Consider the following 16,237-nt stretch of genomic DNA (forward strand, 5'->3'; position numbering starts at 1 on the left):
CACCCATCATCATTCCTTTTTGTTCTTATCACAACTTAGTCCAAAAAAAAAAAAAAAATACAAAAAAACATTCATCACTTAAGGGTGTTTGGTTACGTATTTTTCAACTCCTATTTTCAAAAACAAACAGCAAACATGAGTAGGAACCAACAAATAAGAACAACAACCAGCAAGTATCCAAATGGGCTCGTACTGAATTTAAAGTGAGATGATTAATTCTTTTGGTTTATGCAATCAAATAAGAGAAAATTTAGATAAATTGAAATGTATATATCGTTTTTAATAAGTTTAGAAAGTCAATAGATCACTCAGTATATTTATAAGATAAAAAAAATTATTTTAAATAAATTCAGAGAATTAACGAGACACTTTTAAATTTAAGAAATAATAGACTTTTTAAATGAAATGGAAGACAAATTGAAGTGTGGGATGATATATGAGTAGAGGAAGAAAGGCATAAATAAAGGGAAGCCCACTATAAGCAGGAGATTCCTATCCTTATGCCCCATTCCACACACTCAAAATCAATGCACTTTTACATGGTGTATCTTACATATAATAGACAACCAGCATCTTATTTCTAAATAATTTAGGTCGGTCCAATGGATTAATATCGTTTTATCCTATTAATAACACCTAAAGTTCTCTTTTATATCAGAATATATATTTCTAACCTATAATCCTCTAATTTAGCCATTGAAGTTTTTACATTCGTTAAAAAAAACATCAAACTAATCTATATTATGGGCATTCTCACTTGCTACAGAAGAAGAAAGTATAAAGTGTCATCTGAATTGAAGGTAAAGAAACTTGAAGCAAGTGTCTCGTGCTATATGGAGAACCGTTTACCTACTCTTAACGATTAAAATAAAGTTTTTCAATATTCTCGGAATGAACCAGATCTTTTCAAATAGGAATCAAATATACGATCGACCAGTTAACAATTGTCGGTTTTACCACTAAACTATTTAGAAATAATAAGAGATTAGATCTTATAGAGTTAAATTCTCATTCTCAACTAAATATAAGTCCAAAGTTTACTTCGTAGCCCCTCAAAAAACGAAAGTTTTTTTTATAGTGTATTCATTTTATACCTCATTCATAGAAAACCTCAAATGGTTCTATTTCATTATATTTGATCGATACCTCAATTAGCTTAATGTCCCTTTTGGTATAGTTGACTTAACATAAGAGAAGAAATTCTACTGTTGCCAAGACCAATTGGTTTGAATGGTTCAAGACTAGTTTGGTTCTAGACCATTTGAGGGATGTCATTTACAGTCGAGCTCTTTCTATTTTTTATATAGGCAAAAAGAATCCCGATATCCATGACCTTTCATTTTTTTGGTGCATTAAGTTATTGATCTTTTATTTGAACAAATTAAGCCTTTGATCTTTTTGTTTTCTGTCACATTAAGCCTTCAATGACCATAAAAGTTAGTTTTGAATATAAAACCTGATTAATAAACTGTTATTCATTTCATCTGCATTAGAAATTTTTATGTTTAACAACTCGAAACATTTTTTAATATGTGTGGTGTGGTTATAAAAAAACTGTAAAAACTTTATTTCGAGTTTTAAACACAGATAAAATTAATAACATTTTTTTAAGTGTATTTTGTTTGATAAGCCACTTAATGGCTTAAATTAAAATATTAAGCACTTATTTATTTTAAGTGCGTTTGATAACAATTATTTTTCCACCACTTAAATTAATAAATTAAGTTAAAAAGCACTTATTTTGGTAAGTCAAAATATTTGACTTAACATTTTAAGTTAAACATTATCAACTAATATTTTTATAATAATTATATCACTCAATATTTTCAGCACTTAAAATATTCAGCACTTAAAATTCAGTACTTATTTTTTCAGCACTTAATTTTCAGTTTTATCAAACAGCACCTCACAACTTACCAATTTGACAAACAATGACTTAATATGACAGAAAATAGAAGTTCAATGACAATGGGTTTAATGCAACAAAAAATGAAAGATTAGATGCCATAGAATCCTTTTTACCCTTTATATATACATTGGAAAAGTTTAATAATCATCATACAATAATGGCTTAATACACCTGGGGAGGGGCTGATCTTGACCAGAAAAATAGATTGATCCCTAAACTTATAGAATGTCTCGTTAGTTTCTGGAACTTGTTTAAAATGATCTATTGCTCACGTGAAGTTTAAAATGACGTATTGTGTCTCTAAACTTGCTTGAAGTGCTCTATTGATCTCCTAAAATAGCTTAAAGTGATTTAGAACCCGTTTGGTTTCTGTTTGCTGTTTGTTTGTTATGGTTTGCTATTTGAAAATGCTGTTTTTTTTTCAAAAAGCCTGGATTCTTTGCTTTTAAAAAAAAAAAAAAAAACTGATTTTCAACTACAAAATGCAAACATGAGGTATCTAACCAAGCACCTAAAACTCTCCTTTAAATTTCAATTGTTCAAATCTTTTCTTGCTCTGCCCCATGGACTTAGAAGAATAATCATCACTTTAACTAAGTTCAACAAACGAACGAGACACTTTATAAATTCAGGAGACCACACCGTTTTTTGTGCCAAGTTCGGGAGGCTCCTTGTGCATTAAGCCAATAATAATCCAAAAATGGCAAAGAAAAGCATGAATTTGTGTTCTAGTGCTTGTGTTTGTATGAATAAGAGAGGCCAACACAGAAGAACAAGAGTTGTTTGCATGGGAAACTAAGAGAAAATTCAGAAACGTACGTTTTGTACAACTAAAATGTTATGAACACTCCAGTAATTACATCCTTCAATCATTATGGTGATAAATGGCATCCTTCAATCATTGGTCAGCACCTAATTCTATACAAAAATTTCCATTTCCCCTCTTTCATTTTTTATTCCTCCAGGTAAAAAAGCATGGAGTTCTAACAGCCACCCTTATAGTAAGTTCAATGGGAAAAAGAATCAAAATGCAGAAAGCTTCATTTTTTAGATGGAGCTCCTCAAATGAATTAGAAGTTATATACCACTATGTTGTTCCATTGATGAATTTATCAGGCTGGTTTTTCCGCCTTTGCTCCTGTGTTCGTCGGTTTCAGGTTAAGAAGACCGGTTAGTCCCCGACTCTTGGCAAGCTGTTCGATTTCTTCAAGCTTATGTCTAAGCATCTCAATTTCTTGGGCCAGCTCCTCATCTCTTTGCTTCATTGCCTACAAACAAGTGGTTAACAAGTTCTGATATGAAAAAGTGAACTAAAATGCGGGTGAACAAGCACACTTAGAGATATTGCACAACTAATCACCACAGAATGTTAGATAACCTTTTCTTATCACTAAGTATGCGTCATCCTTTACAAAGGTAGATCAATGTAAATCCCCTGCTTTCAATTCATTATCATCATCAAGACAGTAAAACTTGACTCAATTCAGAGCATATAACACTTTCTCAAAACAGTTTTACTGATAACATCAGTTTGCGGATATATTGAAAAGAAAAGATGCCCCAAATTTAAAATTTGCTGCTCGAATGCATTAAACAATAGAAAGTGCTAAGAAAATAGAGGCCCGTGAGGGTGAGGCTGACGAAGGAAGAAGGATGTAGTTCTTGGACAGATGGCTTGGAGCCACTTACCTTTCAAGCTTAGATTGCAGTAAAAAGGATCCGTCAGGGACCAGCAAGGATAACCAATACCAAACCTATAACAAAGCCTAGTATATCGAAAGAGCGCCTGGCAGCCCCAAAAGGATTGAAACCACATTTTGAATAGGCCGACAAGTTTTCTGGATAGATTGAATGCCATTAGACAGAATTCCTTCCTTGTTCCAATAGAGCTAGATTCTGAAAACAATGTGGTTACACTCGTATCTAGCTTACCGACATTATTGTGGCAGGCTGGCAGCAACTTAAGGTTCCAGTTTTCTAGTTTTGATTTGAACTAACCAATCACCAAACAAGTGACTTTCAGGGAGACAAGATTGCTCTATAAAAGATACCTTAGTGATTTGACCACTAAGAACCATTTTATTGATTGAAACACTGAGAACGGATAAGTACTTTAGATTCCTATCCTCACAAAATGCAAGCGAACTTAATAGACCCATAACCAAGAAACATATCATAATCCCCGAGAACAGTTCAGCTAATTTGGTAAAAATGTTAAATTAGAAATAGTATGCATGTAACCTGATCTGAAAAGTATTTATTACCACCCATTAGTTTCTTTTGCTTTGTGGATGATGGGGAGCTACATATCTTCACAAAATCAGAACAGTTCAAAACTTTTTCTTTTTTTAGGGGTTTGCGTTGGGGGGAAGGAAGGGATCCGTTGCTGGGGAAGCTTTGTATGTTCATTGACTTAAGTCCCCCAAATATAATTTATAACCAGAAGGAAATGGCATTTTAAGGGGGGAAAGAAAAAGAGAGGCATGTAATTATCAAACAATGACATGGGAAATTCCAAAAACTTAGGGTCTCTAATGAGATCCCATGTAATTATCAAACAATGACATGGAAAATTCCAAAAACTTAGGGTCTCTAATGAGATCCTATGAAGCATGTTGAAGTACTTGTGCTGTTGTGCATAAAGATCTACATGCCACAACAACAACAACAATAATAATAAGCTCCATCATTTTACTTGTATGGAAATGTAGGACATAAAAACCAATTACTATATCAATTCTGCCTCAGAAAAATGACAATATTAATATTCTTACCCCCAATTCTTGCCGGCGAATCTCCTCTTTTCTGGCCTCTGATTTCGCACTTCTTTGCACCTCAAAAATCACAACAGCTCCTGCCACCTTTATAAATAGAAATTTTTGGCATCTGAGTCATGACATGATGTTTTCTATTTAGAGTTGAGGATAAATAAACACATTAAGTTTTTACATTATTCATTGCATTTATGAGCTGCATTAAGCATTTAGATGAAATATTAACTCCAGTTAGAAATCAATCTAGCAAAGCTACAAATAACAAATCATATAATGCCTTTGTTTTCTGATTTCTATTTCATAGCTTGTCCCAGCCGGTAAACAAGACAAACTCCACTTTAAACACTTCTTCTAAATATGGAACCTCAAGAGCCATCAGCAGTGGCGGATCCAGGAATCGACTTCTGAGAAGTGCAGTCTGTTAGGCTGGACAAATTTTTTTAACCTTCTAACACACTTAAACTTTATGGTAAAAAATGAGCTTAGTGTGGTTTGAACCCATGACCTCTCACCTTAAAACAGGACTCTTAACCAACTTAGCTACTTTAGACCCTTGTGATGATACTACATAGGTTAAATATATACTTATATTTGTGGGGGCTACACGGGACAAAAATAACAGTACTCAAGGGCGGAGCCGATGGCCGTGGGGGCTTCGGCCCCCCGGGCTCTAGGTTAGATCCGCCCCTGGCCATCAGGTGAATTATAGTAGTTCCCAGATGATTTTGTGTACAGTTTATCAACTTTCCTCACATTTTAACTCAGCAGAAAATAATGTTCTTTATTAGAAAATAAAAAGTGGAGAGAATTGAGCTTAGAAATTTGTGGTAGAAATTAAATAGACTCAAGATCCAACTGACTGATTGTCTCACCCACTATAGGACTATAAAAGATTGCTGAAAATCCAGAAAATGATTTCCACAGCAGATGACAGATGAAGCCATTCTGCATGCAGAATTAGGTACATACAACTTTATCTTGACCTCCTACAACAGAAAACCCACCTCTTCAACCTAACAAAAGGTGAAAACCTCAGAGTTCAAATAGCATCGCTTCTTTCCAAGACTTAACACATAAATCATGAACTTGATTCACGTTCACGAAGCTTAAGAATATAATGGATCATGTGTTTTCTCCAAATGGCTTGCTGGCTACCACACCCCTTCATGGAGTGTGGGATTATGGTATCAATTCCCCACAATCTCCAGATGTTGGCAAAATGCCCCAAATTTATCAAAAGAAAAAATGCAAAGACACAGAATACACTGACAAAGCGTACAAACCCATAAATTATACAGCATGAAGCACATACTCAGGCAGGACAACCAAATAATTTTACTGAATTTCCAGAAATAGGTCAAAATAAGCTATATAAAGAGAATGCACCAGTACCGTGAAAACAAAGAGTTCTCCGATAAGATCAACAGCTGCCTGAACAGCTTTCTCTTCGTTCAAAGGGCGTATTTCAGCATCCGTTGCATGACTATAGATTCGCCTTTGCATTTGGGTCGTCAATCTGTGATTGGACTGGTTACAAACAAAAACATCTGAAATTAATCAATATTGAAGATCAATCCACAATTTAGAATAAGAAATGATGAACAATGTGATCAAATAAAGAGGCAAAATTAGTACCTGGGCCATGCTGACGATGAAATTGCGGAACTTTGGGTGTATGGCGGCCTGTTGTTTCAGCTTAGCAGCGACTGGTTTGCTGAGCGTTTTGACGGCTAAAGTCCCGAGTTTCAACAGAGGCAGCATTATAACCTTTTTCTTTCAAGATTTCGAGATCTGATTTCGGCGGATAGTATATGAGAATAACTAAAATGAAGCACCGATTGGCCTTTTCGTTATGCTTTATAGGGATCATCCATATTGAAATGTATATGTATATCTATAAAGAATGTATTCCTTGGTGAAGAAGCATAAATGGCTGCTGCGGAAGAGAAGGTCAGAGGTTGAAGACTCGGCCTGTAATATTGGGAATATTAGTTTATTTGCTTTTACCTTTGTTTAGATGGGGTGGATAGGAAGGTTGTTAAACCCATACAAAGTAAGGGAGAGTTTTGGTGTAAAATATATGTTTTTACTAGTTCTAGAAAGCGTTATAAATCAGCTGAGTTGCTTCATCGGTGGTTCCGCATTCAGCTTGATCATGTTTGCCACGATTTATAAATTAGTCGAGCTTGAATATTGTGAAACTCGATTCAAAAGTTCGTATGTATAATTAATTATAGAATCATAAACAAAATGAGATATTTGAATAAATAAATGAGCAGTTCAATAATAGTTTAGAAACAAAATAATGAATTCGAGCTTATCAATTTTCTAACGAGCTAATAGGGGTGTTTGTTTAAAAGCTACTAGTAATGGAAAATTGAAATATTTATATTAAAAGACTCATTGGTAAGTGATCTGTAAATTTCACTGTAAACCCTCATCGAGGTCTGTGATTTGCCCTGACCTTGGGAGTGGGTAAACCTACCCTTACCTAAACTTTTTGTGATAAAAAAAAAAAAAAAGACTAATTTGTCTCTAATTACGACCCTTAATAACAAACATATATTTCCTAATTTTTATGCATTAATAAATATCATTTAAATATTTTTATTTTGATTGTTAACTATTAATAATTAATCCTTTCAAAAAAACTATTAATAATAATTAATAACTTTTTGTAGAGAATTTATTTTAATTTACAATGATTCACTTCAAAAGTAAAATATACTTATTCAAACATTAAAATTCAAATTCAATTAAAGGAACATTTAAACAAAAAAAATAAACAATTTTATTAATTTTTATTTAAAAACTAAAACTAAATATCTATTAAATAATTAAAATTTTATACATATAAATATAAGAAAAGGAGAGGAGGAGGAGAGAGAATGAATTAAAAAAAAATAACTTTCCAAAATCACCTCTCCAATTTAAAAGAGTTAAAAGCCCTTGCGTTAACTACCACATATATCCATGCAAATCGGTGATACCACATAATATGTATAGGTAATTAACCTTAAAAAAACTAGAGTATTAAACATTGAAAAAGTTGGGCAGCAATATAAAAAAAAAAAAAAAGTGATTCCATAACTAAATATGAACAACCACGTTAGCTTGTCGCCGAGCAAAGATGACCGAGACAGTGATTTGATGTTTTCCTGCTCTGAATGGAAAGCATCAATATCAGTTCTCAATTTTTTTTTTTTTTAATTACAAGAAAAGAGAAATTTTGTTTCAAACCTAGAGAACTTTATAACAATGCGTATTTAATGGCTTCCGTGGATGCATGACATTCCTAATATCAATGGCTGGTAGAGCATTGAGCAGTAGATGAACTACATTTATGTTTTCCGAGTGCCAAAATCAAACAATTTTTTTTTACAACAAATTAATTCAAGTTCGATAATCATATTCAAAGTTCACTCACAGAACTTCATCACAGTGAATCATGTTCAGAGTTTCATCACAGTTAAACTCCTTGCCCCCACCCCTCCCCAATGGGAGATCAAAGACCGAAACTCCGGGATGCTTTGCACAGCAGACTGCAAATTGCAATCCCCCATCAAGCCATCGACTGAGTCCAGGAAGAACTCTGGCAGCCGGAGCATTATGAAGATAAAGCTAGAAGCTAAACACAAATAATTAATTCAAAAACTAGACCATGGAAAGAAATTTTGGTCTATAATAATGTGATCTGGTCTTACATGATGATATCTATATCTATAAAGCTGCTTAAACACAAAATCACAGCTGAGTTCTAAAAATATTTAACCTTAATGCTGATCACATCTTTTAATAGCTTCAAATGTAGACTATGTTAAGAAGACCAGGACGAACAAGATAATGAACAAAAGCAGTAAAAACGCAATCATCATAATCTGCCCCTTCATACCAGCCTTCTTCATCACCATTGCAACTTTTTTCTGCAGGCGCAAAAATAAGAGAATAATTCATGTCATCTCTTAAGAAAACGGTTTTCTTATGAAAGGCGTGAAGAGAGACTCACCTGAACAAAATCAAGACGATTTGATGTGTTGTCCATTTCTGTGCCCAAATCATCAATTATCCTTTCCTGAGACACCAAAGGTTTGGGTTTTAGCACACAAAGATAACTTCTTTTTTTACTCCAATAAATGTCTGATGAAAAAAATTACGAAAAGAATACTAAAGATGATTTTTGTTTTAAAGCATCCAACCTGTGCAAGTAGCTCTTCATGTATAGTAAGCCCAACGCCTCCAATTCGCTCCACACTTGCACTAAGCTCATCTAACTCCTCGTCCTGTTGCCTGCAATGGCCAATAATCATAAAAGATAAAATAGAGGCGAATAGAAAGTTTATGGAAACTAAAAAAGAAACTATCTTAAGCATTCTTAGTTAACACGAACATATGCTACATTTTCTATCATTCTGAATTCAACATTATCTCGCACTGCCAGAATGACAGTAGTTCTGTCCAACCCTAAGCTTTAACAGAAAAATTAACTCATCATTAAAACGAAAAAGAAAATCAAAAGTAACTAAGCGCACGAATCAATATCTCACCAGTCATCCTTATTAAAGAACACAAGTTAAAACAGTCATTTTTCCCTGGCATTAGAATTTTAACTAGGACCAGAAAACACAATAACTGTAACACCATAAAACCCAACTTGCATGCCAATTTCTACCACTACTTTTTGGCTTTTGGTTTTGGAATTAAAATATCATTTTATGACCATGTATTTATGCATCAAAACAGTCAAGATGAATCTAAGGTTCTATTTAGGTAACTGAAACAAAAGAAGGTATCACTTCAAGAAAGATGAAGTTTCGCCACTTAACAAGACTGGTATTACATAAGAAACCTCAATAAAATTTGCCTGATTAATTCTTCAAAACTAGGCACATAAACAGGCAATTTCTTTTAATCTACCCCCCACCAAATACTCGTTCTCAAAAAAATAACTTACACAAGTGACAACTGTATTATGTAGACATCAATTGAAGAACTTGCAGAGAAAGAAAGAAAACAGTCTACAAACATAAGGATAATAGGAAAAGAATACCTTATAAGTAGCAATTGTCTATCTGATTCTGATTGTACAAAATCATCATTCTCTTGAGAATAGGGGTTGGATTTATCTGACTCGTGAGCATTTTGCAGCCTCATTAGTTCTCTGCGCATTCCATTCATGGTAGCAGTCCCATTATTATTCCCAGCTTTCCCAGCTACTACAGTTTTCTTCACATTGCCCACCTAAACAGTGATGCAATACTTTAGAGAAGCCATAAAAACAGAAACAGAAACCTCTGTCGCCTAAAGTTACAATATAAGAAATCCACCGCATAACTAAAAATATACATAGGTTAAATATGTCAACTGATCATGGTCACCTATAAGCACAGAAATGAAAACGGAAATGGAACTGGGTAACGTTATTTCTAATACATAGCCTTCATAATATAGACTTCAAATGGAAACAGAAACTGAAAGGAAAATGGAAACACAGAAACGCTACTGAAAAGGAATTCCCGAACAACATAGACGGTCACAGGAAAGGTTTTTATGCCAACTTAGACTGCAAATATTAGTGAAAAACCCTACCATCGAAAAAAGAAGAAAAAAAGATATTCATTCATATTCCAAAATCTTGTACAAAAGTAGTATGATAGTAACCTGAGTACGAGCAGTGCTAGTCCATCGCCTCCGCTTGTCAAGCTCTGTTTCATCAATGCCATACCAAGAAGGATCTCTAGCTGCTACAGAAATTGTTTTGTCCAGTTCATCCACCTTCCTATCATGAAGAAAATATTCAGCAGTAGCAGACGCAAGTTAAGTAGTTCATTTGAAAACAAAAAGGTCATCCTAACACATACCAATGAGATGCTAAACAATCATCTTATTTTGTTAATGGCATTGTGCAGGAAAATATAAAAAATAATAGGCCAATCAAACTTGTGTTGGAGCCACACTTACAAACTGACAATTCACTCAGCCATCAACAAAGAAACTAGAAATATATATACACGGAAAATTTCAGGTACCTGCCACTCAACGCTTTCACAACCAGCAAGAAGCTCCTTAGTGAGAAGCATTTGTTCTTCCATATCAGAAGTCCGTTCCCATTGATGAAAACTAGACAGCAGCTTGTCAATCTAACAAAACACAACAGCATGAGGCAAATGATGTGGATAACTAAACATTCAGCCTAACAAGTGAAAGAGAGACATGTATAATATAATGAGATTATATGCAAAGAAAATAATGAAAAATTATTTTTAATGTGAGACATGGTTTAGAAAAATGGAAAAGATTATCCATTTTTAACAATCATATGCACAAGTGGTCAGCAAATCCTTTGCACGAGAATAGAAGTATGGCAAACTGACAATTCTCACATCAGTAGTCAAATTCAAACAAGTTTAATATGTACAGGCATCGAATTGCAAACAGTTCAACTAATATACAGAAAGTCCAAAACAAAAGTAGATCTAATCGGATCCCAAAGGCGATTGTATCCTCAGAATTATGCAGCACGATACAATTATAAATCCAATTAATCGTAGCTAAAATTAACAAACGAAAAACTTACAGATTCCTGAATCTCCTCTTTAACAATATAAAACGGATCTTGAGCCGAAGACATTCTTCTTAACAGTAACAATTAGGTTCCCTATATGCAGAAAACAATAATCAATAACAAAGAAGCATCGACTATGTAAATTTTCCGACTCAGAGACATATGTTATACAGAAAACAGATCATACGGCATAAGCCTACCTGCCAGATCAACTCGTTTCAGGACTCAGAGTCTGAATTGAGTTTAGATGATGGAAAACTTCAAGAAGCGAGTCAATCCATTTAGGATTTCGGAAGGCTCAAGACTGTATCTTCTCTGATACTCCGGAGATTTGGGCTAATCTCAATCCACCTTTTCCTTGTTGTTGGGTTTGGGTATGCCCCAGTTTCCAACCGTTTGATAATAGCCCATGACCCAAATTTTATTGAGGAATTTACGTGTAAAATCATATTTGATTTTTTTATTTTTTTTATGAAGGTGGTTTTCTATTTTTATTTTTATTTTATCAAAAACTTGTATTTTTATTTTATTGTCAAAGTAAACAATTAATTATTTATTTGACATTTTAAGGATTAAGTTATTATTCTCGATATATTAAGAATAAAATTTTATAGTGTAATTAGATGGTAATTTTATTTTTTATTTTTGAATTAATTACATGAAAGTCATAAAATCAAATAAATATATGTGAATCACCCTATTAATTCAGCAGCTAGTGTTAGACGCAAGAAAAACGAAATCAGAAAATTGAAAGACGAATCAGGTATGTGGGTTGATTGGAATTCGGGTTTGACCTCCCTTATCTCAGATTACTTCAATGACATTTTTTCTTCTTCTGGTTGTGTGGCTGCCCCAGTTTTAAATAATGTTCATACCAGAATCTCTGCTGAGTTAAATGCTGATCTTCTACAGCCATACACTGAGGACGAAATTAAAAAGGCGGTTTTCTCTATGCACCCGGATAAAAGCCCTGGTCCTGATGGGTTTAATCCGTGCTTTTATCAGCACTATTGGGGTTTGGTTGGACCTGATGTTGTGCAGTCTTGTATACAGTGGTTGAATGATGGGGTTTTTCCTGAAAGCATGCATGAAACCAACATTGTTCTGATACCGAAGAAATCGGTTCCTGAAAGAGTCTCTGATCTCAGACCAATTGCATTGTGTAATGTAATTTATAAAATTTTGGCAAAGGTGATTGCAAACAGGCTGAAGAGGGTGCTGAACATTATCATTTCTCCAACACAAAGTGCGTTTATCCCTGGGCGTCTTATCACGGACAATGTTATGCTGGCTTTTGAAGTAAATCACTTCCTTGAACATAAAACAAGGGGGCGACAAGGTTTTGTTTCTCTCAAATTGGATATGGCTAAGGCCTATGACCGAGTTGAATGGGAATTTCTGAGGCAAATGATGCAGAAGCTTGGTTTCGACGACAGATGGATCTCCTTGGTCATGCAGTGTGTAACTAAGGTCAAATATAATATAGTCCACAACAACCAGACCATCGGTCCTATATTGCCACATCGAGGACTCAGACAAGGGGATCCCATCTCTCCGTACCTCTTTCTAATCTGTGCTGAGGGGTTGTCAGCTTCTCTATAGGCACTTGAAGCGCAAGGTTCGATCCACGGGTGCCGTATTGCCAGGTCAGCTCCATCTATTGCCCATCTATTTTTTGCTGATGACAGCTACCTGTTCTTTAAAGCAAACAGAGAGGAGTGTATTGAGATTCAGAATTGCTTACAACAGTATGAAGCTGCTTCGGGGCAAAAAGTGAATTTCTCCAAATCTTCGATTTCATTCAGCAAGAATTGCAGTGTAGAGTTACGAGCTAGTTTGAGCTCTATTTTTGGGATTCCACTTGGGACGGTTACGGCTGCGTACTTGGGTCTGCCGGCTCTGGTCGGGAGATGTAAATCTCAAGTCTTTCAGTACATTGCTGACAGGGTCAGGACTAGGGTGACAAGTTGGAAGTCTAAACTCTTATCCCGTGCCGATAAAGAAGTTTTGCTCAAATCCATCATCCAGGCTCTTCACTCGTATGCAATGAGTCTTTTCTTATTGCCCCAGTTACTCTGTGCGAATTTGGAGCGGATGATGAACTCCTTCTGGTGGGGTTCGTCAGACATGAAAGGGAGAGGTATCCACTGGAAGTCATGGGAGAAGCTGTGTGTTCCGAAACACGAAGGAGGTATGGGATTCCGCAAATTACACCACTTTAATGTTGCTCTCTTGGCAAAACAAGGGTGGCGTCTACTTACAAATTCGGATTCTCTGCTGGCTCGTGTGTATAAGGCAAGGTATTACTCTTCTTCTTCCTTTCTGGAGGCTGAGCTAGGTAACAAGCCCAGCTTCATCTGGAGAAGCATCCTTTCAGCTCAATCACTAGTTGTATCTGGAGCTAGAAGAGTCGTTGGGTCAGGTGAGACAGTAAAAATTTGGGATGATCCGTGGCTTCCAGACCCGTTAAACCCTTTTGTGGAAAGTAGCCCTTTATCTGGTTTGGGCAGTGATACTGTAGAGAGCCTTCGAACTGAAGTAGGGGGCTGGGACCTACAACTAATAAGGGGAATTTTTGTTGAAAGAGATGCTGAACTCATTCGAAGCATCCCTCTTAGTATGCGGATTGTCAGTGATTCGTGGGAATGGTATTGGGATGCAAGGGGGAAGTTCTCGGTAAAAAGTGCATATCGGCAATACTGGAAAGTTCAGAATGAGGTACAACCAAGTTCAGCAGCTGCTGAAATAAAATGGGACTCTATTTGGTCGCTAAAGGTTCCTCCTAAGGTGAAGAATTTGATGTGGAGAATCCTATCTGGCTGCCTTCCGTCGTTAAAAGCGTTACGCATTCGCAGAGTTCAGGTTAGTAGCCTTTGCCCGATGTGTTATTTAGAGGAGGAAGACGATCTTCACGCACTTGTTAAATGCCGAACTGCTCGTCTTGTATGGTGTCTGACGGGATTTTCTGGTCTGATTGATGGCTGTTCTTCCTTTTTGGAGTTTTGGAAATCTGTTACGTTATCTCAGTCAGGAGAAGCGGACACAGCTGCAACGATCTGCTGGTTTTTGTGGATAAACCGTAATAATCAGGTATGGTCCCAAAAACACTCGACTCCTACTGTCCTACTTTCATCTGCGGTTCAGTACCTCTCGGGGTGGCGGGCTGCTCAACTCAAACATCTTGGTTCCGTAGGTAGGGAGTCGTCGGCCCAACATAAATGGCACAGACCTCCACACGGGAAGTTAAAATTGAATGTTGATGGAGCGATTTTTGCTGATAGAGGCTATGCAGGCTACGGGTTCGTCTTAAGGGAGAGCGCAGGTGAGTTTATTGCTGCCGGAAACGGCACTTTGTTTTGTCGGATGGACCCTTTTCTAGTGGAAGCGATGTCTTGTCGGGAGGCGCTGAGCTGGCTAAAAGACTCAGGAAGACGGAATGTGCTGATAGAATCCGATTCCCAATTGCTAGTGTATGCAGTACAACGAGAAACTAGCGGTAATTCGGCTATTGATCTGATTATCGAGGATTGCAAATTCCTTTTGAAGGAAATCGAAAATGTATCATTGTCTTTTATTCGCAAATCAGCTAATTCGGCTGTTCATTTTTTAGCTCGTGCAGTTACAACTGGCACTGATAGATTGGTCTAGTTAACAGAACCGCCCCTGTATCTGTATGGCTCTCATTTCTCATTTATAAGATTCTTTCATTCTTTAAAAAAAAAAAAAAAAAATCAAAACAAGCAAAACATTAATTCTTTTTCTCAAGCAAATGCCACATGCTTTAAAAAATAGAGAATATTAATGAAAAACTTACTTTAGATAATTAAAAATATAATTAATTTAAAAAAAATCATCAACAACAACAATGCTTCTAAATTGAAAACTGAATTAGAAAAAATAAAAAACTGAAGATTGAACACGTTTAAAGTGCTTATATTACTTGTTTAAGAATATATTTAATTTTTTGTATAGAGAAAATATACTCATTTTCAATTCGTATTTAAACATTTGAGTTGTTTAAGGATCTTCGTGAGTTTTAATCCATTTTTTACCTTTCTCTTCAAAACAAAACAAAAAAAGGTAATTAGATATTTTGAAAAGCATTACCATTCTCAGAGAATTAAATTTAATGGTAAATATTGCAAATTGTAATCCCATTATTTAATCCTTCTCCATTTCTTTTATAAAGAATTTAGTGTTTTGTTGGACATGGAAGTAATGCATCTCTTACTTGCCTATTAAGAGTCTGATTGGTTCAGCTCATATTGATCGAGTTACATCTTACACTTAATAAAAAAAATTGTCTTCCCAAATTTTTTAAACATAGGACCTTTGAATAAAGAATGGTTCCTTAACCATTTAACCACTTATTAATTTATGTTTAATCTCAACAATATAAATATATATAATCATTATTTAAAGTCAAATATTTGAAATATTATTTATTATTAACTTTTTTATATTTCTATAAATATTATATAAAAATTATTTTATCATTTCAATATTCATAATATTTGATTAATATTTAAATATTTCATAAAATAAAATTTAAAACTCTAAAAAATTGCATAATAACTATTTTATTATACTTATAGGTTATGTCAATATTCATAATATTTGATTAATATTTTTTCTTTTATTTATATATTACGGGTTTGACAGTTCTTGGGTCATGGGTGCTCACCTCGCTCAAGTTCTGTCTTGTCCCAATTTCTATCAAAAAAATAATAATTTTTTTTTTGGGTAGAAACATGAAAGAAAAAGACAAACAAATATTAATTATAATATTAATTATTTAGTTTTAAAAAATATGTATTTTTTTTTTATTTTTATGTATATTGAATTTTTATTATATTTTTAATTCATTATTTGATTTATAAATTTAATATTTTTAATTTTATTTATATAATTTTTATAAGTTAAAATGTGGATAAAATATTATTTTTCGTATTATTTCTTTAATACCGATTGAACCTCTAACTATTGACCCTT

At 34.6% G+C, this 16,237-nt stretch overlaps 2 protein-coding genes across 2 annotated transcripts; both read right to left on the reverse strand.

Annotated features, from left to right (window-relative positions):
• Positions 1 to 2,715: 2,715 nt before the first annotated feature.
• LOC136234061 (OPA3-like protein) lies at positions 2,716 to 6,718 on the reverse strand. The gene is made up of 4 exons (XM_066023826.1): positions 6,319 to 6,718; positions 6,076 to 6,210; positions 4,684 to 4,770; positions 2,716 to 3,177 (listed from the first exon to the last, which is right to left on the reverse strand). Exons 1-4 carry the CDS (start codon positions 6,442 to 6,444, stop codon positions 3,022 to 3,024), a joined length of 504 nt encoding a protein of 167 aa, XP_065879898.1. The 5' UTR covers positions 6,445 to 6,718; the 3' UTR covers positions 2,716 to 3,021.
• Positions 6,719 to 8,347: 1,629 nt separating this feature from the next.
• LOC136234113 (syntaxin-61) lies at positions 8,348 to 11,600 on the reverse strand. Its single transcript, XM_066023879.1, has 8 exons — positions 11,446 to 11,600; positions 11,258 to 11,338; positions 10,710 to 10,820; positions 10,342 to 10,455; positions 9,731 to 9,921; positions 8,880 to 8,970; positions 8,690 to 8,755; positions 8,348 to 8,606 (listed from the first exon to the last, which is right to left on the reverse strand). The coding sequence occupies exons 2-8, from the start codon at positions 11,309 to 11,311 to the stop codon at positions 8,496 to 8,498; spliced, it is 738 nt and encodes a 245-aa protein (XP_065879951.1). The 5' UTR covers positions 11,312 to 11,338; positions 11,446 to 11,600; the 3' UTR covers positions 8,348 to 8,495.
• Positions 11,601 to 16,237: the final 4,637 nt, after the last annotated feature.

Source organism: Euphorbia lathyris, chromosome 6, assembly GCF_963576675.1.
Source record: "Euphorbia lathyris chromosome 6, ddEupLath1.1, whole genome shotgun sequence".
In the NCBI taxonomy this organism is placed as follows: Eukaryota; Viridiplantae; Streptophyta; class Magnoliopsida; order Malpighiales; family Euphorbiaceae; genus Euphorbia; species Euphorbia lathyris.